The sequence below is a fragment of the Aedes albopictus genome, chromosome 1, assembly GCF_035046485.1.
Source record: "Aedes albopictus strain Foshan chromosome 1, AalbF5, whole genome shotgun sequence".
Taxonomy (NCBI): Eukaryota; Metazoa; Arthropoda; class Insecta; order Diptera; family Culicidae; genus Aedes; species Aedes albopictus.
In genome coordinates, this window is record NC_085136.1 from 78,722,433 (window position 1) to 78,749,715 (window position 27,283).

General features: G+C 28.3%; 1 protein-coding gene across 1 annotated transcript; it reads left to right on the forward strand.

Moving 5' to 3' along the window:
• The first annotated feature begins 12,367 nt into the window (after positions 1–12,367).
• Positions 12,368–20,506, forward strand: LOC115256724 (uncharacterized protein K02A2.6-like). The gene is made up of 2 exons (XM_062854123.1): positions 12,368–16,085; positions 19,968–20,506. Exons 1-2 carry the CDS (start codon positions 12,368–12,370, stop codon positions 20,504–20,506), a joined length of 4,257 nt encoding a protein of 1,418 aa, XP_062710107.1.
• Positions 20,507–27,283: the final 6,777 nt, after the last annotated feature.

Sequence of the window (27,283 nt, forward strand, 5' to 3'; positions counted from 1 at the left end):
ATTTTAATTTTAATTTTAATTTTAATTTTAATTTTAATTTTAATTTTAATTTTAATTTTAATTTTAATTTTAATTTTAATTTTAATTTTAATTTTAATTTTAATTTTAATTTTAATTTTAATTTTAATTTTAATTTTAATTTTAATTTTAATTTTAATTTTAATTTTAATTTTAATTTTAATTTTAATTTTAATTTTAATTTTAATTTTAATTTTAATTTTAATTTTAATTTTAATTTTAATTTTAATTTTAATTTTAATTTTAATTTTAATTTTAATTTTAATTTTAATTTTAATTTTAATTTTAATTTTAATTTTAATTTTAATTTTAATTTTAATTTTAATTTTAATTTTAATTTTAATTTTAATTTTAATTTTAATTTTAATTTTAATTTTAATTTTAATTTTAATTTTAATTTTAATTTTAATTTTAATTTTAATTTTAATTTTAATTTTAATTTTAATTTTAATTTTAATTTTAATTTTAATTTTAATTTTAATTTTAATTTTAATTTTAATTTTAATTTTAATTTTAATTTTAATTTTAATTTTAATTTTAATTTTAATTTTAATTTTAATTTTAATTTTAATTTTAATTTTAATTTTAATTTTAATTTTAATTTTAATTTTAATTTTAATTTTAATTTTAATTTTAATTTTAATTTTAATTTTAATTTTAATTTTAATTTTAATTTTAATTTTAATTTTAATTTTAATTTTAATTTTAATTTTAATTTTAATTTTAATTTTAATTTTAATTTTAATTTTAATTTTAATTTTAATTTTAATTTTAATTTTAATTTTAATTTTAATTTTAATTTTAATTTTAATTTTAATTTTAATTTTAATTTTAATTTTAATTTTAATTTTAATTTTAATTTTAATTTTAATTTTAATTTTAATTTTAATTTTAATTTTAATTTTAATTTTAATTTTAATTTTAATTTTAATTTTAATTTTAATTTTAATTTTAATTTTAATTTTAATTTTAATTTTAATTTTAATTTTAATTTTAATTTTAATTTTAATTTTAATTTTAATTTTAATTTTAATTTTAATTTTAATTTTAATTTTAATTTTAATTTTAATTTTAATTTTAATTTTAATTTTAATTTTAATTTTAATTTTAATTTTAATTTTAATTTTAATTTTAATTTTAATTTTAATTTTAATTTTAATTTTAATTTTAATTTTAATTTTAATTTTAATTTTAATTTTAATTTTAATTTTAATTTTAATTTTAATTTTAATTTTAATTTTAATTTTAATTTTAATTTTAATTTTAATTTTAATTTTAATTTTAATTTTAATTTTAATTTTAATTTTAATTTTAATTTTAATTTTAATTTTAATTTTAATTTTAATTTTAATTTTAATTTTAATTTTAATTTTAATTTTAATTTTAATTTTAATTTTAATTTTAATTTTAATTTTAATTTTAATTTTAATTTTAATTTTAATTTTAATTTTAATTTTAATTTTAATTTTAATTTTAATTTTAATTTTAATTTTAATTTTAATTTTAATTTTAATTTTAATTTTAATTTTAATTTTAATTTTAATTTTAATTTTAATTTTAATTTTAATTTTAATTTTAATTTTAATTTTAATTTTAATTTTAATTTTAATTTTAATTTTAATTTTAATTTTAATTTTAATTTTAATTTTAATTTTAATTTTAATTTTAATTTTAATTTTAATTTTAATTTTAATTTTAATTTTAATTTTAATTTTAATTTTAATTTTAATTTTAATTTTAATTTTAATTTTAATTTTAATTTTAATTTTAATTTTAATTTTAATTTTAATTTTAATTTTAATTTTAATTTTAATTTTAATTTTAATTTTAATTTTAATTTTAATTTTAATTTTAATTTTAATTTTAATTTTAATTTTAATTTTAATTTTAATTTTAATTTTAATTTTAATTTTAATTTTAATTTTAATTTTAATTTTCCCCATGGATATTCGATCTTGACGCGATGGGAGGGCTTAACCCATTAGCACTTTAGCGCCAGTTCATTCACCACCGCTTGGACTTTGAGCTAGATATATCTAGTTTACGAGTTGAGCGCAAGTGAAGGAATCGCCGTAAGTGCTAATGGGAACCAAAGGAGTATCCGTCGTGCATTTATCACAAGTCAAAAACAAATTATAATTCAGCTTGCATAGACCTAATCTTTGCATTCTTTGAATTTTCTCAAATTTAACAATAATTGTTAAATTTAACGTAACGCAAGAGTGGGTAAAGGAGGTCTCTGCGTTACACTCATCATTCGTTACTTGAATTCGTTAGTACACAGGACAGGGGACGCTAGGATAAGTTGACTTACAGCCTTACAGATTAAATTCATTACAATTAGAAAATTATGGACTGATTAGGTAAAGATAAAACTGTTGATTATAGGAGTTTGTATTTGTATTTCTTATTTCTATGGGTTTTGTGAATTCATAAAAGTTGATAAATAATCATTATCATTTTTATTCTTGACAAAAATCAGTTGACTGAACTTTTTTGTTTTTATATCTTAGACGGTATTATTTCACTGATCAAAAAAAGCAGGAATTTAGTTAGGACTTAGGACGGTTGACATTGTAAAGGGTTACGATGGATATAATATTACTTTGGACTGAGATGATCACAGATATGCAGAAGACGACTAGCGAAATTAGAAACACAATTTGATACATTATTGACAATATTTTGACAAATAGGGTTTGACAAATTTCTTTACAATATCGAATGGAAGCTCAAAAAGTGTTATCTAACACTAATATGAGAGTTATTTGGAGATGATGCTGGTGCTGTCAATGACTAACATCGGTTATTGACACTATTGGTAATCAGCTTGAAATAATTTTCAGAATGTATTATAAAATAACTGAGGATATTATCTGATTATTGTTTGGGGAAGCTGTCAGAAAAACTAGTTGCCCATATCGGCTAAAAACGCTAATTCTGGTAGCTGTCTTCGAATAATTTTCAGAAATATCAAATCTTTAAAAATTAGCTACGACACATTTTTTTTTCTTTTTGCTCTTTGTATATTCCTTAAGAATAGTACTCTGAAGGCGTTAACATAGGCATAGACACCCTTTTTTTATCTCTGAATGTTGTCCAGTGACCTCGGAGATGGTCGATTATTGAAATATTGTTCAATTATCAAATCATCTTTGGAGCTTCCATTCGATCAAAACACTAGTGCGATGTTGAGTGCGATGGGAAAAGTTAAAAACAGTATTTTTAAAAACTACTACGACCTAATGCTAATTACTACACACTTTGCTCAAGTTGACGACATCGTCTAGTCCATCGTGAGTATTAGTCCTAGTAGGGGGAAAGTTGGGAAAGGGTCCAGGCTTTGCTATCAGCTGTCCTGCAGCTCCACCTGGTCACTCTTCAAAAAAAAAAAAAAAAAAAAAAAAAAAATTTTAATTTTAATTTTAATTTTAATCAAATAATTAAATACAGTTTCTTACCGATTTTGGCAACACGAGGTGAATTTAATGTTGCCAAATTGGGGTGTTGCCAAAATCGGTAAAAAAATTTTGTGGATAATTTTCAACTTTTATGCGTCAATTTGGCTTATATTATAAATATGGACTATTCACAAGCTATAAAACGATCCATGTAGGTGACGTTCATAAATTACGTCATGATTTGTAAAATTGTCGATTTTGGAAAATTTAATGAATTTTGATTTTTTTATAGAAAAGTAAGGATAAAATAACACTACATTTACAAATACAAACGATTTTTCGGTAAAAATTTTTGGTCAAAATTTTTTGTTGCCAAAATCGGTAAAAAATTGTTGCCAAAATCGGGTGTTGCCAAAATCGGTAAGAAATTGTTGCCAAAAACGGGTGTTGCCAAAATCGGGAAGGAAATGTTGCCAAAAACGGGTGTTGCCAAAATCGGGAGTAGACAAAAACGGGTGTTGCCAAAATCGGTAAGAAACTGTAATTTAATTATTTGATATAAAATTAAATTAAAATTAAATTAAAATTAAATTAAAATTAAATTAAAATTAAATTAAAATTAAATTAAAATTAAATTAAAATTAAATTAAAATTAAATTAAAATTAAATTAAAATTAAATTAAAATTAAATTAAAATTAAATTAAAATTAAATTAAAATTAAATTAAAATTAAATTAAAATTAAATTAAAATTAAATTAAAATTAAATTAAAATTAAATTAAAATTAAATTAAAATTAAATTAAAATTAAATTAAAATTAAATTAAAATTAAATTAAAATTAAATTAAAATTAAATTAAAATTAAATTAAAATTAAATTAAAATTAAATTAAAATTAAATTAAAATTAAATTAAAATTAAATTAAAATTAAATTAAAATTAAATTAAAATTAAATTAAAATTAAATTAAAATTAAATTAAAATTAAATTAAAATTAAATTAAAATTAAATTAAAATTAAATTAAAATTAAATTAAAATTAAATTAAAATTAAATTAAAATTAAATTAAAATTAAATTAAAATTAAATTAAAATTAAATTAAAATTAAATTAAAATTAAATTAAAATTAAATTAAAATTAAATTAAAATTAAATTAAAATTAAATTAAAATTAAATTAAAATTAAATTAAAATTAAATTAAAATTAAATTAAAATTAAATTAAAATTAAATTAAAATTAAATTAAAATTAAATTAAAATTAAATTAAAATTAAATTAAAATTAAATTAAAATTAAATTAAAATTAAATTAAAATTAAATTAAAATTAAATTAAAATTAAATTAAAATTAAATTAAAATTAAATTAAAATTAAATTAAAATTAAATTAAAATTAAATTAAAATTAAATTAAAATTAAATTAAAATTAAATTAAAATTAAATTAAAATTAAATTAAAATTAAATTAAAATTAAATTAAAATTAAATTAAAATTAAATTAAAATTAAATTAAAATTAAATTAAAATTAAATTAAAATTAAATTAAAATTAAATTAAAATTAAATTAAAATTAAATTAAAATTAAATTAAAATTAAATTAAAATTAAATTAAAATTAAATTAAAATTAAATTAAAATTAAATTAAAATTAAATTAAAATTCAATTAAAATTCAATTAAAATTAAATTAAAATTAAATTAAAATTCAATTAAAATTCAATTAAAATTAAATTAAAATTCAATTAAAATTCAATTAAAATTCAATTAAAATTCAATTAAAATTCAATTAAAATTCAATTAAAATTCAATTAAAATTCAATTAAAATTCAATTAAAATTCAATTAAAATTCAATTAAAATTAAATTAAAATTAAATTAAAATTAAATTAAAATTAAATTAAAATTAAATTAAAATTAAATTAAAATTAAATTAAAATTAAATTAAAATTAAATTAAAATTAAATTAAAATTAAATTAAAATTAAATTAAAATTAAATTAAAATTAAATTAAAATTAAATTAAAATTAAATTAAAATTAAATTAAAATTAAATTAAAATTAAATTAAAATTAAATTAAAATTAAATTAAAATTAAATTAAAATTAAATTAAAATTAAATTAAAATTAAATTAAAATTAAATTAAAATTAAATTAAAATTAAATTAAAATTAAATTAAAATTAAATTAAAATTAAATTAAAATTAAATTAAAATTAAATTAAAATTAAATTAAAATTAAATTAAAATTAAATTAAAATTAAATTAAAATTAAATTAAAATTAAATTAAAATTAAATTAAAATTAAATTAAAATTAAATTAAAATTAAATTAAAATTAAATTAAAATTAAATTAAAATTAAATTAAAATTAAATTAAAATTAAATTAAAATTAAATTAAAATTAAATTAAAATTAAATTAAAATTAAATTAAAATTAAATTAAAATTAAATTAAAATTAAATTAAAATTAAATTAAAATTAAATTAAAATTAAATTAAAATTAAATTAAAATTAAATTAAAATTAAATTAAAATTAAATTAAAATTAAATTAAAATTAAATTAAAATTAAATTAAAATTAAATTAAAATTAAATTAAAATTAAATTAAAATTAAATTAAAATTAAATTAAAATTAAATTAAAATTAAATTAAAATTAAATTAAAATTAAATTAAAATTAAATTAAAATTAAATTAAAATTAAATTAAAATTAAATTAAAATTAAATTAAAATTAAATTAAAATTAAATTAAAATTAAATTAAAATTAAATTAAAATTAAATTAAAATTAAATTAAAATTAAATTAAAATTAAATTAAAATTAAATTAAAATTAAATTAAAATTAAATTAAAATTAAATTAAAATTAAATTAAAATTAAATTAAAATTAAATTAAAATTAAATTAAAATTAAATTAAAATTAAATTAAAATTAAATTAAAATTAAATTAAAATTAAATTAAAATTAAATTAAAATTAAATTAAAATTAAATTAAAATTAAATTAAAATTAAATTAAAATTAAATTAAAATTAAATTAAAATTAAATTAAAATTAAATTAAAATTAAATTAAAATTAAATTAAAATTAAATTAAAATTAAATTAAAATTAAATTAAAATTAAATTAAAATTAAATTAAAATTAAATTAAAATTAAATTAAAATTAAATTAAAATTAAATTAAAATTAAATTAAAATTAAATTAAAATTAAATTAAAATTAAATTAAAATTAAATTAAAATTAAATTAAAATTAAATTAAAATTAAATTAAAATTAAATTAAAATTAAATTAAAATTAAATTAAAATTAAATTAAAATTAAATTAAAATTAAATTAAAATTAAATTAAAATTAAATTAAAATTAAATTAAAATTAAATTAAAATTAAATTAAAATTAAATTAAAATTAAATTAAAATTAAATTAAAATTAAATTAAAATTAAATTAAAATTAAATTAAAATTAAATTAAAATTAAATTAAAATTAAATTAAAATTAAATTAAAATTAAATTAAAATTAAATTAAAATTAAATTAAAATTAAATTAAAATTAAATTAAAATTAAATTAAAATTAAATTAAAATTAAATTAAAATTAAATTAAAATTAAATTAAAATTAAATTAAAATTAAATTAAAATTAAATTAAAATTAAATTAAAATTAAATTAAAATTAAATTAAAATTAAATTAAAATTAAATTAAAATTAAATTAAAATTAAATTAAAATTAAATTAAAATTAAATTAAAATTAAATTAAAATTAAATTAAAATTAAATTAAAATTAAATTAAAATTAAATTAAAATTAAATTAAAATTAAATTAAAATTAAATTAAAATTAAATTAAAATTAAATTAAAATTAAATTAAAATTAAATTAAAATTAAATTAAAATTAAATTAAAATTAAATTAAAATTAAATTAAAATTAAATTAAAATTAAATTAAAATTAAATTAAAATTAAATTAAAATTAAATTAAAATTAAATTAAAATTAAATTAAAATTAAATTAAAATTAAATTAAAATTAAATTAAAATTAAATTAAAATTAAATTAAAATTAAATTAAAATTAAATTAAAATTAAATTAAAATTAAATTAAAATTAAATTAAAATTAAATTAAAATTAAATTAAAATTAAATTAAAATTAAATTAAAATTAAATTAAAATTAAATTAAAATTAAATTAAAATTAAATTAAAATTAAATTAAAATTAAATTAAAATTAAATTAAAATTAAATTAAAATTAAATTAAAATTAAATTAAAATTAAATTAAAATTAAATTAAAATTAAATTAAAATTAAATTAAAATTAAATTAAAATTAAATTAAAATTAAATTAAAATTAAATTAAAATTAAATTAAAATTAAATTAAAATTAAATTAAAATTAAATTAAAATTAAATTAAAATTAAATTAAAATTAAATTAAAATTAAATTAAAATTAAATTAAAATTAAATTAAAATTAAATTAAAATTAAATTAAAATTAAATTAAAATTAAATTAAAATTAAATTAAAATTAAATTAAAATTAAATTAAAATTAAATTAAAATTAAATTAAAATTAAATTAAAATTAAATTAAAATTAAATTAAAATTAAATTAAAATTAAATTAAAATTAAATTAAAATTAAATTAAAATTAAATTAAAATTAAATTAAAATTAAATTAAAATTAAATTAAAATTAAATTAAAATTAAATTAAAATTAAATTAAAATTAAATTAAAATTAAATTAAAATTAAATTAAAATTAAATTAAAATTAAATTAAAATTAAATTAAAATTAAATTAAAATTAAATTAAAATTAAATTAAAATTAAATTAAAATTAAATTAAAATTAAATTAAAATTAAATTAAAATTAAATTAAAATTAAATTAAAATTAAATTAAAATTAAATTAAAATTAAATTAAAATTAAATTAAAATTAAATTAAAATTAAATTAAAATTAAATTAAAATTAAATTAAAATTAAATTAAAATTAAATTAAAATTAAATTAAAATTAAATTAAAATTAAATTAAAATTAAATTAAAATTAAATTAAAATTAAATTAAAATTAAATTAAAATTAAATTAAAATTAAATTAAAATTAAATTAAAATTAAATTAAAATTAAATTAAAATTAAATTAAAATTAAATTAAAATTAAATTAAAATTAAATTAAAATTAAATTAAAATTAAATTAAAATTAAATTAAAATTAAATTAAAATTAAATTAAAATTAAATTAAAATTAAATTAAAATTAAATTAAAATTAAATTAAAATTAAATTAAAATTAAATTAAAATTAAATTAAAATTAAATTAAAATTAAATTAAAATTAAATTAAAATTAAATTAAAATTAAATTAAAATTAAATTAAAATTAAATTAAAATTAAATTAAAATTAAATTAAAATTAAATTAAAATTAAATTAAAATTAAATTAAAATTAAATTAAAATTAAATTAAAATTAAATTAAAATTAAATTAAAATTAAATTAAAATTAAATTAAAATTAAATTAAAATTAAATTAAAATTAAATTAAAATTAAATTAAAATTAAATTAAAATTAAATTAAAATTAAATTAAAATTAAATTAAAATTAAATTAAAATTAAATTAAAATTAAATTAAAATTAAATTAAAATTAAATTAAAATTAAATTAAAATTAAATTAAAATTAAATTAAAATTAAATTAAAATTAAATTAAAATTAAATTAAAATTAAATTAAAATTAAATTAAAATTAAATTAAAATTAAATTAAAATTAAATTAAAATTAAATTAAAATTAAATTAAAATTAAATTAAAATTAAATTAAAATTAAATTAAAATTAAATTAAAATTAAATTAAAATTAAATTAAAATTAAATTAAAATTAAATTAAAATTAAATTAAAATTAAATTAAAATTAAATTAAAATTAAATTAAAATTAAATTAAAATTAAATTAAAATTAAATTAAAATTAAATTAAAATTAAATTAAAATTAAATTAAAATTAAATTAAAATTAAATTAAAATTAAATTAAAATTAAATTAAAATTAAATTAAAATTAAATTAAAATTAAATTAAAATTAAATTAAAATTAAATTAAAATTAAATTAAAATTAAATTAAAATTAAATTAAAATTAAATTAAAATTAAATTAAAATTAAATTAAAATTAAATTAAAATTAAATTAAAATTAAATTAAAATTAAATTAAAATTAAATTAAAATTAAATTAAAATTAAATTAAAATTAAATTAAAATTAAATTAAAATTAAATTAAAATTAAATTAAAATTAAATTAAAATTAAATTAAAATTAAATTAAAATTAAATTAAAATTAAATTAAAATTAAATTAAAATTAAATTAAAATTAAATTAAAATTAAATTAAAATTAAATTAAAATTAAATTAAAATTAAATTAAAATTAAATTAAAATTAAATTAAAATTAAATTAAAATTAAATTAAAATTAAATTAAAATTAAATTAAAATTAAATTAAAATTAAATTAAAATTAAATTAAAATTAAATTAAAATTAAATTAAAATTAAATTAAAATTAAATTAAAATTAAATTAAAATTAAATTAAAATTAAATTAAAATTAAATTAAAATTAAATTAAAATTAAATTAAAATTAAATTAAAATTAAATTAAAATTAAATTAAAATTAAATTAAAATTAAATTAAAATTAAATTAAAATTAAATTAAAATTAAATTAAAATTAAATTAAAATTAAATTAAAATTAAATTAAAATTAAATTAAAATTAAATTAAAATTAAATTAAAATTAAATTAAAATTAAATTAAAATTAAATTAAAATTAAATTAAAATTAAATTAAAATTAAATTAAAATTAAATTAAAATTAAATTAAAATTAAATTAAAATTAAATTAAAATTAAATTAAAATTAAATTAAAATTAAATTAAAATTAAATTAAAATTAAATTAAAATTAAATTAAAATTAAATTAAAATTAAATTAAAATTAAATTAAAATTAAATTAAAATTAAATTAAAATTAAATTAAAATTAAATTAAAATTAAATTAAAATTAAATTAAAATTAAATTAAAATTAAATTAAAATTAAATTAAAATTAAATTAAAATTAAATTAAAATTAAATTAAAATTAAATTAAAATTAAATTAAAATTAAATTAAAATTAAATTAAAATTAAATTAAAATTAAATTAAAATTAAATTAAAATTAAATTAAAATTAAATTAAAATTAAATTAAAATTAAATTAAAATTAAATTAAAATTAAATTAAAATTAAATTAAAATTAAATTAAAATTAAATTAAAATTAAATTAAAATTAAATTAAAATTAAATTAAAATTAAATTAAAATTAAATTAAAATTAAATTAAAATTAAATTAAAATTAAATTAAAATTAAATTAAAATTAAATTAAAATTAAATTAAAATTAAATTAAAATTAAATTAAAATTAAATTAAAATTAAATTAAAATTAAATTAAAATTAAATTAAAATTAAATTAAAATTAAATTAAAATTAAATTAAAATTAAATTAAAATTAAATTAAAATTAAATTAAAATTAAATTAAAATTAAATTAAAATTAAATTAAAATTAAATTAAAATTAAATTAAAATTAAATTAAAATTAAATTAAAATTAAATTAAAATTAAATTAAAATTAAATTAAAATTAAATTAAAATTAAATTAAAATTAAATTAAAATTAAATTAAAATTAAATTAAAATTAAATTAAAATTAAATTAAAATTAAATTAAAATTAAATTAAAATTAAATTAAAATTAAATTAAAATTAAATTAAAATTAAATTAAAATTAAATTACAATTAAATTAAAATTAAATTAAAATTAATTAAATTAAAATTAAATTAAAATTAAATTAAAATTAAATTAAAATTAAATTAAAATTAAATTAAAATTAAATTAAAATTAAATTAAAATTTAATTAAAATTTAATTAAAATTTAATTAAAATTTAATTAAAATTAAATTAAAATTTAATTAAAATTTTATTAAAATTTTATTAAAATTTTATTAAAATTTTATTAAAATTTTATTAAAATTTTATTAAAATTTTATTAAAATTTTATTAAAATTTTATTAAAATTTTATTAAAATTTTATTAAAATTTTATTAAAATTTAATTAAAATTTTATTAAAATTTTATTAAAATTTTATTAAAATTTTATTAAAATTTTATTAAAATTTTATTAAAATTTTATTAAATTTTAATTAAAATTTAATTAAAATTGAATTGAAATTAAATGAAAAATAAATCAAATTAAAAATAAAATGACTCACCGACACGATGGAGCCAAACTCAACGGAATCGGTCACTGTTTTGGAGATGACTGGTTCCGGCGACGGTACGACGCGAACGAAACGGACTTAGAGGCCAGGAGCAGCGACGATTAACTGACGGTTTGGACAACGCAACGACGGAAATGGTTCCTACGGGTTTAACTAATTGAGACGAGCGATTTTTTTTTTTCTCGACCGATGAACGCGATTTTCAAGCTGCCGCAGTCAACAAAGTTTTTTTCCACTGCCTTTTACTCAACTGTCAACGATGCGCGAAAAAATCGAACATTCAGCATAAATTCGGGGTTATGATTTATGCTCTCCAAAAATTTTCGATGAGCAACATGTCTAACCAATGCCTAACAGTGTCGAACGCCTAACTTCCTCCGTGCTGGGAAGTTGTCCACAAAGGGAAAGGAGTTCAAACAGGAAAGTCCCTTCGTGGAACAACGCTGTTATACCTTTGCTATTATTACTACCTTACTACAACCTTGTCCATACCTATAAACACATACACCTTGCTCCGCGCTATTTTGACGTTTCATTCGTTCTTGCTTCCCCGCGCGCGAGAGCATGTGCTCAGTTTTTCCCTACAAACTAAATTGTTAACTTAGAGAAAATAAATAGTTAAGTGCTAAAACAATTAGCTGTTGTGTTAGTTATTCGGCCAGTCACAACAGTTCTGGCGACGAGGATGGCGAACGCGGAAAATCCTGGTCGAAGTGCTGCTGCAGGAGGAGGAATTGCCGGTGCAATCGGGCCGGCGGCTGTCGCTGCTGCTGGAGCTCCGCCACCAAACTTTGCCATTGATCCCTTCGACAAGAAGAAGTTGAAGTGGATGCGGTGGGTGGAGCGGCTGGAAAATGCATTTGCTATCTATGGAGTTGTCGATCCGGCGATGCAGAAAAACCTGCTTCTGCATCATGTGGGATCGGAAACGTACGACATCGCCTGCGACAAGATTGCGCCAGACACTCCCCGACAGAAGACGTATGCCGAGATCGTCGATGCCCTGGAAGGATTCTTCAACCCCCAGCCGTTGGAAATTAGTGAAAATTTCCGTTTCAAGTGCCGCCGGCAAGGCGATTCGAATGCGGCTTCGCCCGATGAGACAGTCGACGAGTATTTGGTGGCATTGCGGCGCATCGCCGTCACCTGTAACTTTGGCGCATACCTCGAGACGGCCCTTCGGAACCAGTTGGTCTTCGGTATCAAACGGAATGACATCCGAAGCCGGCTGCTAGAGAGGAGGCAGCTGACACTCCAAGATGCCCTGGACATAGCCGTGAGTATGGAGCTTTCCCGGAAAGGAGGTGCGGAAATCGAGGGGAACCTCGGTAAGCAGGAGGTAAACGCCATGCACCGATCGACTGGATTCAAAGGTAAAAAAGAGAAACATAACAAAATAAACGCTGGGGGAAAGTCTTTTTCTAAAGTGGGACAAAGTGCAAGCGATTCTTCTTGTTTTCGCTGTGGGGAAAAGTCGCACTTTGCAAATACGTGCAGGCACAAAGATACCGTGTGTTCGTTCTGCAAACTGAAAGGACATCTTGCGAAAGTGTGTATGAAGAGATCCGCCTCCGGGAGGTCGGACGCGAGCCGTGCCGGGAACAAAACGAATGCGGCGCAAGCGAACTATTTGCACCAATCCGGTGACGGTGACGATTGCGAACGTACACAAGTGCGGGAAGTGTGTACCGTGGACACTAAACTCGGTAGTGCGCGATTCTGGTTGGACATGCGAGTGAACGGAAAGAACATTCGGTTCGAAGTGGACACTGGATCGCCGGTTAGTATCGTAAGTGCGAAGTGCCGGGACAGATACTTTTGCGAATCGCGGATGCGTGGTTGCACCACAAACCTTGTGAGCTATTGCGGTACCAGTATCGACGTACTGGGAATAATCGATGCGAGTGTCGAATACGGAAGTGGAAAGGTTACGTTACCGCTATACGTCGTGGACTCCGACAAACATCCACTTCTCGGGCGCGAGTGGCTAAATGCGATTCCGGTCGATTGGAACAGTGTACTCCAGAATCCGGATGCGGTCAACGAGATTACAAATGCTACTTCAACCCGTGCTGCTGCGCTGAAGGAGGTTTTGGGAAGATTCCCGAAAGTGTTCGACGACTCCATCGGGAAAATTTGCAGTGTCCAGGCCAGCCTACCGTTGAAGAACAATGCCAGGCCGGTGTTCCTGAAGGCGAGGAAGATTCCCTTCAACTTGCAGAAAACGGTGGAGGACGAATTGGACAAGCTCGAAGCGGAAGGAGTGCTGACGAAGGTGAACCAAAGCAACTGGGCCACTCCAATCGTCCCGGTGAAAAAGTCCCAAGGCCGTGTGCGGATTTGCGGGGACTATAAACAAACGGTCAATCCAAACCTGGTTGTGGACAGACATCCGCTACCAACCGTGGATGAACTTTTTGCGTCGTTGGCTGGAGGGAAGAAGTTCTCCAAAATCGACCTCGTTCAGGCCTATCTGCAACTGGAAGTCGCCCCGGAGGATAGAGAGATACCCACCCTGAGTACTCACCGTGGCTTGTATCGTCCAAATCGACTGATGTACGGCGTCGCTTCGGCGCCAGCGATCTGGCAACGCCAGATGGAAGTGATTCTTCAGGGAATCGAAGGAGTCAGCGTATTTCTGGACGATATCAAAGTCACGGGCCCTGATGATGCAACACACCTCCGACGTTTGGAAGAAGTTCTGCGGCGGCTAGACCAGCATGGCATTCGGGTGAATAAGGACAAATGCGAGTTTTTTGTGGATCAGATTGAGTACTGTGGCTATCTCATCGATAAAGATGGTATCCACAAGATACGGAAGAAGGTTGCTGCGATCCAGGAAATGCCTCAGCCCAAGAACAAGGATGAAGTCCAGTCGTTCGTTGGACTGATAAACTATTATGGAAGGTTCTTCGAAAACCTCAGTACGGTACTTTACCCTTTGAACAACCTCCTCAAAAACGACGTGCCGTTCAAGTGGACTAAGCAGTGCGAGGAATCGTTCAGAAGCGTGAAGAACCAGATGCAGTCCGAGAAATGCCTTGCTCACTATTCGCCCGATTTGCCGTTGATCCTTGCAACAGACGCGTCACCCTATGGCGTAGGTGCGGTGCTGAGTCACCTGATGCCGGACGGAACGGAACGTCCGATACAGTTCGCTTCCCAGACGCTCAACCGAGTTCAGCAAAACTACATGCAAGTAGATAAGGAAGCATACGCGATCATTTTCGGCGTCAAGAAATTTTTCCAGTTCCTGTACGGCCGGAAGTTCATGCTGATCACCGACAACCAAGCGATATCCAAGATATTCGGAGAGCACAAGGGACTGCCGGTGATGTCAGCTCTTCGAATGCAACATTACGCAACCTACTTACAGTCGTTCGACTACGAGATCCGTTTTAGAAAGTCTGTCGACCACGCTAACGCGGATGCAATGTCCCGGATCCCTCTTTCTCAAGCAGATCCGGAGAACGTGATTAAAGAGGCCGACGTCATCGAGCTTAACCAGATCGAGTCGTTGCCGTTGACTGCTGCGGAGCTGGCTCAGGCCACGGCCGAGGACCGGTCGGTGCGGAATCTCATCCAAGGAATCAAACACGGCCAGCCAGTGGATCCCAAAGATCGCTTCGGGGTGGAACAAACCGAGTTTTCACTCCATAAAGGTTGCCTTCTGAGAGGAATACGCGTCTACGTACCGCCGGCACTGAGGAGGAAAGTGCTGGACGAGCTGCACTCTACCCATTTCGGAACAACCCGGACGAAGTCATTAGCCCGAGGATACTGCTGGTGGGTAGGAATGGACCACGACATTGAGGACATGGTTTCCAACTGCGCCGAGTGTCAATCGGTCAGGCCGGAACCTGCGAAAACTAGACTGCACTGCTGGGAGACGCCGACAATGCCGTTCCAGCGGGTCCACGTAGATTTTGCGGGCCCGTTTCAAGACACGTACTTCTTTATTTTGGTCGACGCGTACAGCAAGTGGCCGGAGATAAAGGTGTGCAAATCAATCACGGCGGAGAGTACGGTGAACATGTGCCGGGAGATATTTGCCACCTACGGAATACCATCGGTTCTAGTCAGTGATCATGGTGTTCAATTCACGTCGGAAACTTTCCAACAGTTCCTGCGGATGAACGGTGTGGTACACAAAATGGGAGCACCGTATCACCCATCGACGAACGGACAAGCAGAGCGCTACGTGCAAACCTTTAAACAAAAGCTGAAAGCTCTGAAGTGTCCGAAGTCTGAGTTCAACCTGGAGTTATCAAACATACTGCTGACCTACAGGAAGATGCTGCATCCGTCAACGGGCCAATCGCCGTCAATGCTGATGTTCGGTCGTCAGATCCGCTCAAGACTGGATTTGATGCTGCCGAAAAACGAACCGAAACCTGCCGATCGTGCTTGCTATGACAAATTTCATAAGATAGACTTATGAAAAGAACAAAAAAAAATCTTAAAATGATGCAGACTGGATTCGATCCATGAACGTCGGGATCACCGAGCCCGTGTTTTATCCACACGACTACCGACGCTTGAGAATACCATGTTGCTAAACAAGAATAAAAGCCAAGCTGTAGGACGATTTTATGTCATAGAGTGACCTTATGAAATTCATCCGAATCATTATGAATTATTTAAAGGCCGTTACATAAGTTGGGTCTTATGGAAATATTAAGGTTATTTGGCTGTGTGTGGAATATGAGGGAATAAGGTAAGAGTGATAAGCTGCTAGTACACAGGGTCAAATATTTGTCCGAAAAGAAACCAATGCTCAAACATCTTGTTTGACTCGATCAAATTTTCATTAGTGTCAAACTGATGTTGTTTCTTGAGTTCTTTCCTTGTCAAATATTTGACCCTGTGTACTACTGGCCATATTCATACCAAAAACCGGCAAACGAGACAAAACACAACCTAAAGCATACACGGAACCAGAAATCAACCCAAATATACACTAAAAATAATTCGCATCTAGTTTGTATGTGCCGCGCACATAGATTTTTGCAATCAAGCTTTGCACATAAATTTCACTGGCCTTGCACATTGAATCAGATTTTTAGCCCATATTAGTTTCTACACGCAATGCACATAAAGAATAAAGGTCTGTACTTTTCCATTTTAAAGGTCAACCTATTGCATTTTGAATGTCATCACAAATAAATATTATATGTGAATTTCTAGAAATAAAATAATTCAGACTTATTATTTTATGATGAAAAAATGCATTTGAAACTAGATTTAGAAACTATTGGTGATTGCTTAGATCTTTCGGTGATATATCTATAGAGCTTTTCAACAGGATTTGTCCAGGCCAAAACGAAAAAGGAATGGACAAGGAGATTCTTTCTGATACGCCAGAGCTTTCTCCCCGGAACATCACGGTGGCGCGGCGCGTTACTGGTGCTGCTGCCAAAGTTCCTCGATCTCTATCTGTTGGCATTATTACTTATTATTACTTAAAAACAAATGATTAGAATACATTACCTTAAAAAAGACGGCAGGAACTCCACCGGGAGACTTCAAAAATCGACGGTAAACTCGGTCAGCAACAAAAGTATTTTTTTTTTCGTGATCCACCATTTTTCCGTTGATGAAATGTTTTTAATGTTTTTAAATATCAATCAATACACTCAACATTTATATTGAGCCAACATAGGTTGTAAATGTATCGTTTTTAGAATTCATAGCTGTGCAAATGAAAAATATGTGCAACTCAATTATATTCAATGTAAACACTTTAAAATCTAAATGCCGCACATAAAATGAGGATTTGAGCCACCGATTCACTTTTATCTGATTTGCGCACATAGAAACTAATGGAGTTTTCATTTCAGTGTAGGTTGTTTTCACTCATATCAACTCTTTCGTGCGAGAACCCAAATTTGGCTAAACCGCGTTAAGGCTCTGAGTGGGTACCCGACTAACAATTACAAGTCACAAACAAGCAAGCTTGCTGAATTGTTGCTTAATAATGGTAATGATAGCTGAACTAAAATTATGCTCAACACGTAACTGTTTAAATGATTTTTCGATTGAGAAAATAGTCAATGTTCGACTTTCCTCATCGGTATCAACAATGATAAATTAAAACACTTTTCAAAAGTTTTACAAGAAATTTATTCGACAAGCATTGATTCTTTAACAAAAGAGTTTAACAAAACATTTGTCTGCATCTTATTAAGCTGATGTATCGATAAGCATATGCTCCCGAACAATGTGCTTTTCACTTGTCAAATAAACGCCTTCAACCCGTCATAGTTTGACTCGGAACTTTGTTCGGATTATGGGATAAACCATGGCTAAAACTGTTTAGACAACCAAGTTATTAACCTTTCAGGACGCGCGCCATCAAGCAACTGAAACTGGACCGCGCTCACGCTGTATACGACGAGCGAGGTATTTTAATGTTGTACTTTTTACAACGGCGCGCGTCCTGAAGGTTTAAAGAACCAAAATTTTAAACGAATTACATAAAATAAAACAGAATAGAATTATGTAGTTTAACATTGAGTGCTAAGAGACGTAATCAACGTAAAAATGAGGCATTTATTCATTATTATTAATATGTAACAAGATATCTTGTACCTTGATTATTATATTTTTTTATCTTCCGCAGCAGTTCGATTGTACGAGACGCTTGGATCGATGCATTTGACTTTTCAGTGCTGAATATTGTTCCCACGTCACCTAGATAATCAAACAGCATTCAGAAATCGACAAATTTCAAGTATCTCTAATCATCCTTATGCATTATTTATTGAACATAATATCAAGATTCCATGACAAAAGCATAAATAAAAAAAAAATGCTTGACGGATTTTAAGCATGAGTAGATTACCTGAACAGATGCTGTCAATGCACCACGTTCAAGACCATACCGCACCACATATTGTCATACATTTTTAAAGATCGTTATTTAATAATAAAAATAAAAACATATTCATATCGCAATTGGTTCGTCTGGAAACATTATCTTCAATAAAGACCAACACTTTTTGGCCGCATTCGATACAAGTTTTCTCACCGTGCGATAAAAATACTGACAGCGAAATCAGAATGGAAAACACGTGTTTTGGGTTGAACAGCTGTTGAAGTATAAGGCGTTGTTCAGTTGATTACCACGTGCTGTGCTAATTCACCACTGCTGAACACAAGTTCAGGAGTGATCATTATTGAGTCATGGGAAGATTATGTTTTGCTTTGGGTGCTGCATTTCACCATCTCTAGGATGGCGCAGATAGGAAGGCATGCGGCTGGCAATCGACAGGTCTCGAGTTCTAATCCGGATTTAGGTAATTTTATATGTAATTCTTATTTCATAATAGGTGTTCTCAACATGAGAGCAAATAGTTACTCTCGTGAGAGTTCAACATTTTTGCATTTTATTTATTTTCTATCATTTTTGCCAAAGCTGAATAACAACTTTCCTGTGCATTTGTAAAACGCTTTGAACAACAAAAAAATAAGTTGGTGCACAACATGATGCTTTATAACTTCTCCAAATTTGTGTGAACAAAACCCGAACAAAGGTTGTACGTGAAAATAATTCAAATGTTATTCAATATTATGCTGAATAAATTCGTCATAATGGTGCCTGTTAAATGAGTGATTGTTAGTTGGGAACTTCCAAATTACGCATGGTTTGTGTGGCGCACTTAGTTTTTGTCATTATCACAGTCACATTCACCAACAATTTTCCGTGGCATGTCTCCTGACACGTATTAAACAGGAAAACAAATCTGAATTCTATATCTGCATCTTTCCAATTGATGGCTGGATAAACAACCAAGCATAATTTATTCTGACGATCGAACATTGAGAGTGAAAAATAATCAAAACAATTATTTGACAAGTCAGAAGATGGTTTTATTTAGAAGATTGATAAAACTATGATACAACCCGAAATCCTAAGCCGGTTTGCATACGAAGTCCTGTAGACCCTAATAAGACTGGGCCAACTAGCCAGAACGTGGGCTTATTGAGGCATACAAAAGCTCGAGAGCATTTTCAAGTCGGCATCAATGGTTTTATGTTTAGGATTTTTGAATCGCTAAAAAACTTTGATAAAATTAAAATTGTTACTTGGGCGGTGATAAACGAGATTTTTGCGGCGCTGCAAGGAGGTAAATATTTTTCGAAGCTCGATCTGAAGAACGCCTATTATCAGCTAGAGGTGGACGCAGACACAAGACATCTGCTGGCTTGGAGCACGCACAGAGGTGTGTACCTGATGAACCGGCTGTCATTCGGAACCAAGACAGCTTGTGCCATTTTTCAAGCGACGTTGGAGAAAGTTCTGCAAGGCTGTCGTGGCACAGTCAGTTATCTGGTCGACGTTATGGTGTCAGGTAGAACCGTGGAAGAACACCTGGAAAACCTGAATGCGGTGCTAACGCGACTCAAGGAAGCGGGATTCGTACTGAACATGCAGAAGTGCGAATTTTTCAAACAAGAAGTCGGTTATCTTTGTCACGTCATCGACCAGGATGGACTGCACAAGGACCCTGAAAAAGTTCAAGCAATCATGGATGTCAAACCGCCGAAGGATGTCAAGGAAGTTCGAGCATTCGTGGGCCTAGCGAACTATTATGCGAAGTTTTGCCCAAGTTTGGCCCAGTATATGAAACCGTTGTACGAGCTGCTGAGGGACGACGTGAAGTTTTCCTGGACGGAGAATCGGCAGAGAGCGTTTGCAGCCATCAAGAAGCTGCTCTCGGAGGACACGGTACTGGTGCATTACAACTCGGACATGCCGATCAAGCTCTATTGCGACGCTTCGAACGAAGGTGTGTGCTGCATGGCTCAGGCACTCATATAGTAGTGTAACGTGTGCTGAATATAATATGACAACCCTGCGTTAACACTCACCGAGAGTGCCCTCGTCACGCGCTCTTACCAGCAACCGCCATTGCATCGACCTCTTTCAGGTTTGGACCAGCGAGCAGGTAAGACGTGTGGAAACGTGCTCTGGAGAGTGATCCCTTTTCCCGTGGCAGTTCGGCATTTCACAATGGCGGATCCAGCCAGGTGTTGCACAATTTTTTCAAATGCAAGTGCAACGCAAACAGCGAACCAACCAGAATTTTACCAAAATCAGAATACAACTACTCGGGAAAAGGGACCACTCGAGGTAACAGCAGGGAAAAAGTGAATTTGAGATCAAGCAAAGCTCAGAAATTTGTGGGCCTGATGCGGGAAACCGTGAAGCCGCGTTGGAGGAGTGAAATTAATTAGTAGAAGTGTAAAACATTCCATTGAAAATGTGATTGAATTTAACAAATGGCGGAAAGTTACTTGTAAACGTTGATCGAGCAGGTTAAACAAACCGTGCTGAGCGGATTTAAGAACCGCGCACGAGCGAGTCGTAAAGACTGCGCTAAACTAGATAAATAAGTTGCATGTAGCGGGTGGCAAGAACCGCGCTCACTGAATTTTGCTAAGCGGATCGGAAAGATCGCGCTAAGAAAACGAAAAAATAAAGTGCAGCGGATTTCAGAGTCGCGCTCCATAAAATTGAAGCGAACTTCAAAGTTGCGCTCTATTAAGTGAAGCGGATTCCAAATCGCGCTCCATGAAAGTAGCAGCAAACTAACTACGATTGTATGCATTTATTCCCAACAGGCTAAAACAAGGCAAGTTCCCTGCAGAACATAACGGAAGTGAAACATGACCGAAAAAGGAAAATATGTCCGCCGCATCGTCGACTACGAGTCGGACGACGATGAAGACGACAGCCCGAACGATAGAAGCGGCAATATGACGGATACCAGCGATAAGGAGAACCACGAAGCATCGAACAGTGACTCTGATGATCAACCGGCCAGCATTGATAGTGTCCCGAAAACAGATAGCGCTAGTAGTGACAGAAACGACTCCGACTCTGACAACGAAGCAACGAGCTCGTCGTCGTATTCAACGAGATCCCCGTCTGAATCTCCATCGACCCCACCGTCAACACCGAAAAAAGATTTGACCCAAACATCATCCGAACGCGCCAATGCCGAGAGATTTGACCGCATGGAGAGGATGATTGCGGATATGAGCAACGCCCTGACACGCTTCCAATCGAATGTTGGACCGATACCTAATGACGACGTGGATAAAAGCTGGAAATTATCGAACGACGTTGACCACCGTGGAAGTAGCGAAAGTACGCCCTCAAACATTCGGTGGGACCACCTGAAGCCATTCCCAAGCGGTATCGCGTCAAGCAAGATGTGGGAGGAGTGGAACCGCTACGTTGAGAAGTTCGAAGTAGCGGTTTCCCTCAATAACGTGAATGATCCGGTCAAAAGGACCCAGCTTTTGTTCCTGTCCATGGGCGACGAATTACAAGGGATCGTTAAGGCTGCTAAACTGCGCCCCAGCCTCTCGAACTCTAATTGCTACAGCTTATTTGTGTCGAACATCCAAAACTACCTACGAACGATGACTGACACCTCCGCCGAACACGAAGCGTTTTCGAGAATGAAGCAAGAGATTGGCGAATCGGCAGTTTCTTTCCATTCACGATTAATGGGCAAGGTGCGGTCATGCAACTACGTCGACGAAGACAGATTCGTACGAGCGCAGCTCCTGACAGGTCTCAGGAATCGCGAACTAGTGAAACAGGCCAGAATATACGGCCACGACACAAATTTCATCGTCCAATCGGCCACTCGGGATGAAACGTATGAGTCCGAAACTAGGCAGCAGGACGAACCCAGCGTCCTCGCAGTTGGAATTAATCGCGGAGTTCGTTCATACGATCAGTTGCACCGAAAGCGACCGAGCAGCAGCATCAGAGCGAGTGGACCACCACCCAAGCAGCAGCGTAGAGGAGAAAACTACCAAGCATCACAGGGGCAACATTCGCGATGCACTCGTTGTTTTCTATTCAACCACAGAAACGGACAATGCCCAGCACTAACTCGAAACTGTAACGTATGTGGCAAGCGTGGCCACTATGCGGCGGCCTGTCGACAAAAACAGGTCAACATCATGCAGAACGGATCAAATTTTGATGGACAGCCGAACAGATCGGACAGTGCAGGCGGTGTTAAGCAGGACAGCAAGCAGGTAATACATGAGAACTGATTTGTTCATTGTTTTTTCATCATGACATACTATAATTGAACTAGCACAAATAAAGTAATATTGGTTGAATTTAATGACTGAATCCGTTTACTGTTCATTTGTCACATTGTCGTCTAATCTAGCTGGTGAATGCTCTTACACTCGAAGACGTCATGGTTACTTGTTCCATCGGTTCATCCTCCCCCATACGCTTCCTAATTGACTCGGGAGCAGACGTCAATGTTATTGGTGGGACTGACTGGAAGCAACTAGAACAAGAGTTTCGTATGGGTAAAGCAAAGCTAGAAATCGTCGGAGTACTTCGTGAGAAGTTACATGCCTACGGATCCCTAGAACCTATGATCGTTGAGTGCAGCATCAAAGCCAAAATCACAACTACAGACTCCACAATACCAGACATAACCGCCCTATTCCATGTGGTTCCGAGGGGGAAAAGGTCACTCCTCGGGCGCTCTACATCGAGTGATATGGGGTTGTTGCATATCGGAAGCAAAATCGACAATTGCGAGCTGCAAAACAAGGCAAAATTCCCAAAAATGCCCGGGGTGAAGGTCAAATTTAGCATTGACCCATCTGTGCCGGCAACCAAGAGCGCTTATTACAATGTACCAGCGGCGTACAGGTAAGATAAGGCACATTCCATATAATTGAAAGTCGTGGACCTAGAACATGCTTAACCTCTTTCTTTCAAATTAAATTTTCTCAGCCACTTACGTTCTTAGAAGAACTCAATGCATTCAGATTCATAATCATCAATAAACCTATACACTTTATTATTAAATTAAAAATAATGACTATAGATTTGCAATCAAATTACTATTGACCTACAACAGAAAGAATAATCTTAGTGACACAGGAAAACATAGCTCATTTAGGACAACTTATGTGAAGGCGTATTCCTTAGAGAAACGCTTGTTTGGCATACGAACCATTTTTGAAGTCAAAAGAAAGAAAGAGTTAATCAAATTTAACTAGAATTCACGCATTCTTAAGACGATCTGTTCACTGTACACTGATATTACGACAATTATGTTGTTTATAGGGAAGCAGCCCGGCAAAGACTACTAGATATGGAAGCTCAAGGAGTAATAGAGAAGGTTACCTCCGCCCCCAACTGGATAAGCGGTATGTCAGCCGTGGCCAAAGGGAGAAACGATTTCCGCCTCGTGGTTAACATGCGCGCCCCGAATCGTGCAATTAACCGTGAATACTTCAGATTGCCCCTACTCGAAGAAATGCGAGTCAAGCTTCACGGAGCAAAATATTTCACAAAGCTTGACTTGCAAAATGCTTTCTATCACCTGGAATTGTCCGAACAGTCGCGCGATTTGACCACTTTTATGACGGAAGATGGGATGTACAGATTCACCAGACTCATGTTTGGCGTAAACTGTGCGCCAGAAATATTCCAGCGTGAAATGGTCCGAATTCTGAAGGATGTTGGCGATAGCATAATCGTGTATATCGACGATTTCTTGATCTTCTCGGACACGTTGGAAGGCCTGCACAGAACGGTCACCAAAGTATTGAAAATCTTAAGGGCGAATAACTTGACTCTCAACACAGCGAAGTGCGAGTTCGACAGGACCAAGCTACAGTTCATCGGCCATGAGCTCGATGAAAAAGGGTTTCATATCGACAACGAAAAAGTTAAGAGCGTGCGAAATTTTAGAGAACCAGCGTCATTGTCAGAGCTCCGAAGCTTCCTAGGGCTGGCATCATACCTCAGCCCGTACCTGAAAAATTTCGCTGACATCTCGAGTCCGTTATGGGCGGCGACAACCTCGAAATCGTGGACATGGGGACCAGAACAGGCAAAAGCATTTCAACTGGTCAAAGAGCGCATTATCGACTGTACCGTGTCACTAGGATTCTTTTCGGAGAACGATAGAACAGTTCTCTACACGGACGCCTCCCCGGTTGCGCTTGGAGCCGTGCTTGTGCAGGAAGGGACAGATCAGGCGCCACGCATAATCAGTTTCGCTTCCAAGTCCCTGACCTCGACCGAAAGGAAATACGCGCAAAACCAACGGGAAGCCTTGGGAGTTGTCTGGGCGGTGGAACATTTTTCCTACTTCCTTCTGGGTAGATGTTTCACCCTTCGTACAGATGCGCAAGGAGTCACATTCATACTCAACAGATCAAGAGAAGACTCCAGACGAGCTTTGACGCGGGCTGATGGATGGGCTCTCAGATTGAGTCCATATCGGTACGAAATTGAATACATCCGCGGCACTGACAATATCGCCGACCCACCGTCTAGGCTGTACAGCGGAAAGGACGACCCATTTGATGACGAAAGCAGTCCATGGGAAATAGCCAGTTTGGAGGCCAATTCAATTGAATTTCTAACAGAAGCTGAAATCCGGAAGGCTACTGACGAAGATGAAACCCTACAACGAGTAGTGGAGGCATTGCAGACAGGAATGTGGCCTGATAATTTGCAGAAGTACCGGGCGGTTAAGGACGATCTGTACATTCTGGATGGGATTATTGCTAAGACCGGGTGTGCAGTGGTTCCAAAAACACTGCAGACACAGGCTTTGGAGGTGGCACATGAGGGACATCCGTCCACAGCAAAAATGAAGAGCATTTTACGACAACGAGTTTGGTGGCCAGGCATGCCCAAAGACATTGCGAACTGGGTACAATCATGCAAAACATGTTGTATCAACGGCAGGCCGGAACGGACAACACCAATGCAACGGGTGTTCGCCCCAAGTGCGCCTTGGAATACTGTTGCACTAGATTTCAACGGCCCCTATATCAAGTTTGGCGGCATTCTTATCTTGGTTATTGTCGATTATAAGTCACGGTACGTTATCGCCAGAACCGTCAAATCGACCAAATTCGAGTGTGTCAGGAACGTTCTGGATGATGTCTTCCAAAAGGAAGGATTTCCTAAAATAATCAAAACGGATAACGGGCCGCCATTCAACGGACAGGACTTCGCAGAATATTGCAAGCAACGGGATATTTCTGTAACTTTTTCGACCCCCTTGTTTCCGCAGCAAAATGGCTTGGCGGAAAGTTACATGAAATTGGTCAATAAAGCTATGGCCGTGGCTACAGCAAATAAGACGAGCTATGTCGAAGAGCTTAGGAAAGCCGTAAATGCCCACAATGCAGCTGCACACAGTATTACAAAAATTCCGCCCGAAGAAGTGATGTATGGAAGAAGAATAAAACGGGGACTTCCATTGCTTCAGCATGGCAAATCCGACTTTGATGAAGAACTTCTACAACACAGAGATCGCGAAGCAAAGCTAGCCGGAAAGCAACGCGAAGATACCCGGCGTGGTGCTCGACAATGTAGGATTAAACCAGGGGATGAAGTGGTCATCGAACGACCTAACCGTGCAAAAGGTGATTCTCGGTTTTCCCCGACACGATACACGGTGATGGAAGAACGGAATGGGAGCCTCGTCCTCAATGATGAACAGGGTAAGATCACCAAGCGCCACGTAACCCAGACGAAAAGAGTTGAACCATGGCGCAACGTGATCACTAATCCATCAGAATGCTCTGGAACTGCAGGCGGAGATCATCAGGAAGCTGAGGGCCGGTTGTCTGACAGGCCAGTGCGACCCACACGCGAAAAACGGGCACCAGCATTCCTGGACGATTACATCCAATCGATTGAAAAGGATTAGCTCGTATGAGTTTTTTTTCTGTTATTAAACCTGAAATGAAAGAAACAGATTTACAAGGCGGTTAAGAAAAATAAATTGAAGTTGTTTTCCCTACTAGACAATAAATTTTCTGCCCACTCGGCCCACTCACTATCAAAGAGCTTGAAACCATCCCACGTTTGCACTTCGTCACTTTACTTACGGTTTAAATGCATTGGAATAATCTGCGGAACGAGACGGGGTACACGATCATTCCTTTCGTGTTGTCGGACGCGGTGGAAATGATTTTTAGCTCCAAAAAACACAGGCAGTTTTGGTGCAGCGGTGCAAATTTGTCACTTTCAAAGCTGTTTTGGTCAAGCGTTTTTTTTTATCTGGTCTTCTTTCAAACGTCACTGTGAGTCGCGGCGACGGTGACGTCCGTCGCGACGCAATTTTAGACGTCTCGTTAATGACGTTCCATTCAGCAGCCCATGCAGCAATGGCAAACGCCGAGGGGTGAACAATTTACACGGAAAGAAAATTGTAACCAAATTTAAAGTTTTAATAGCTGAAAACTAATTAACATTTTTTAATTATGTTGCGGTTATGGTGAGTGTATTCACGTATATGTTTCTAGATCCTGTGTAAATGAGTAAATGGCGTTATTAAGTTACCAAAGTTATATTTATTCAATTGAAGTATTGCTTAGTCTAGAATCAAACGCAAATTTTGGCATTGAAACTTATTAAATTTATTTGCGCGAAGAAATAGCATTAGTCAAAACATAAATAGAAAACTAAATTTAAAAAAAAATCAATTTATATTATTTTTTTTGGAGAGAAAGGGAGATGTGTGCTGCATGGCTCAGGCACTCATATAGTAGTGTAACGTGTGCTGAATATAAT

Coding starts and splice junctions, on each gene's coding strand:
- LOC115256724 (XM_062854123.1), top strand. CDS start 12,368: ATGGCGAACGCGGAAAATCCTGGTCGAAGTGCTGCTGCAGGAGGAGGA. Junction 16,086..19,967: donor CGAACCGAAACCTGCCGATC/GTGCTTGCTATG, acceptor CCATTTTTCAAG/CGACGTTGGAGAAAGTTCTG.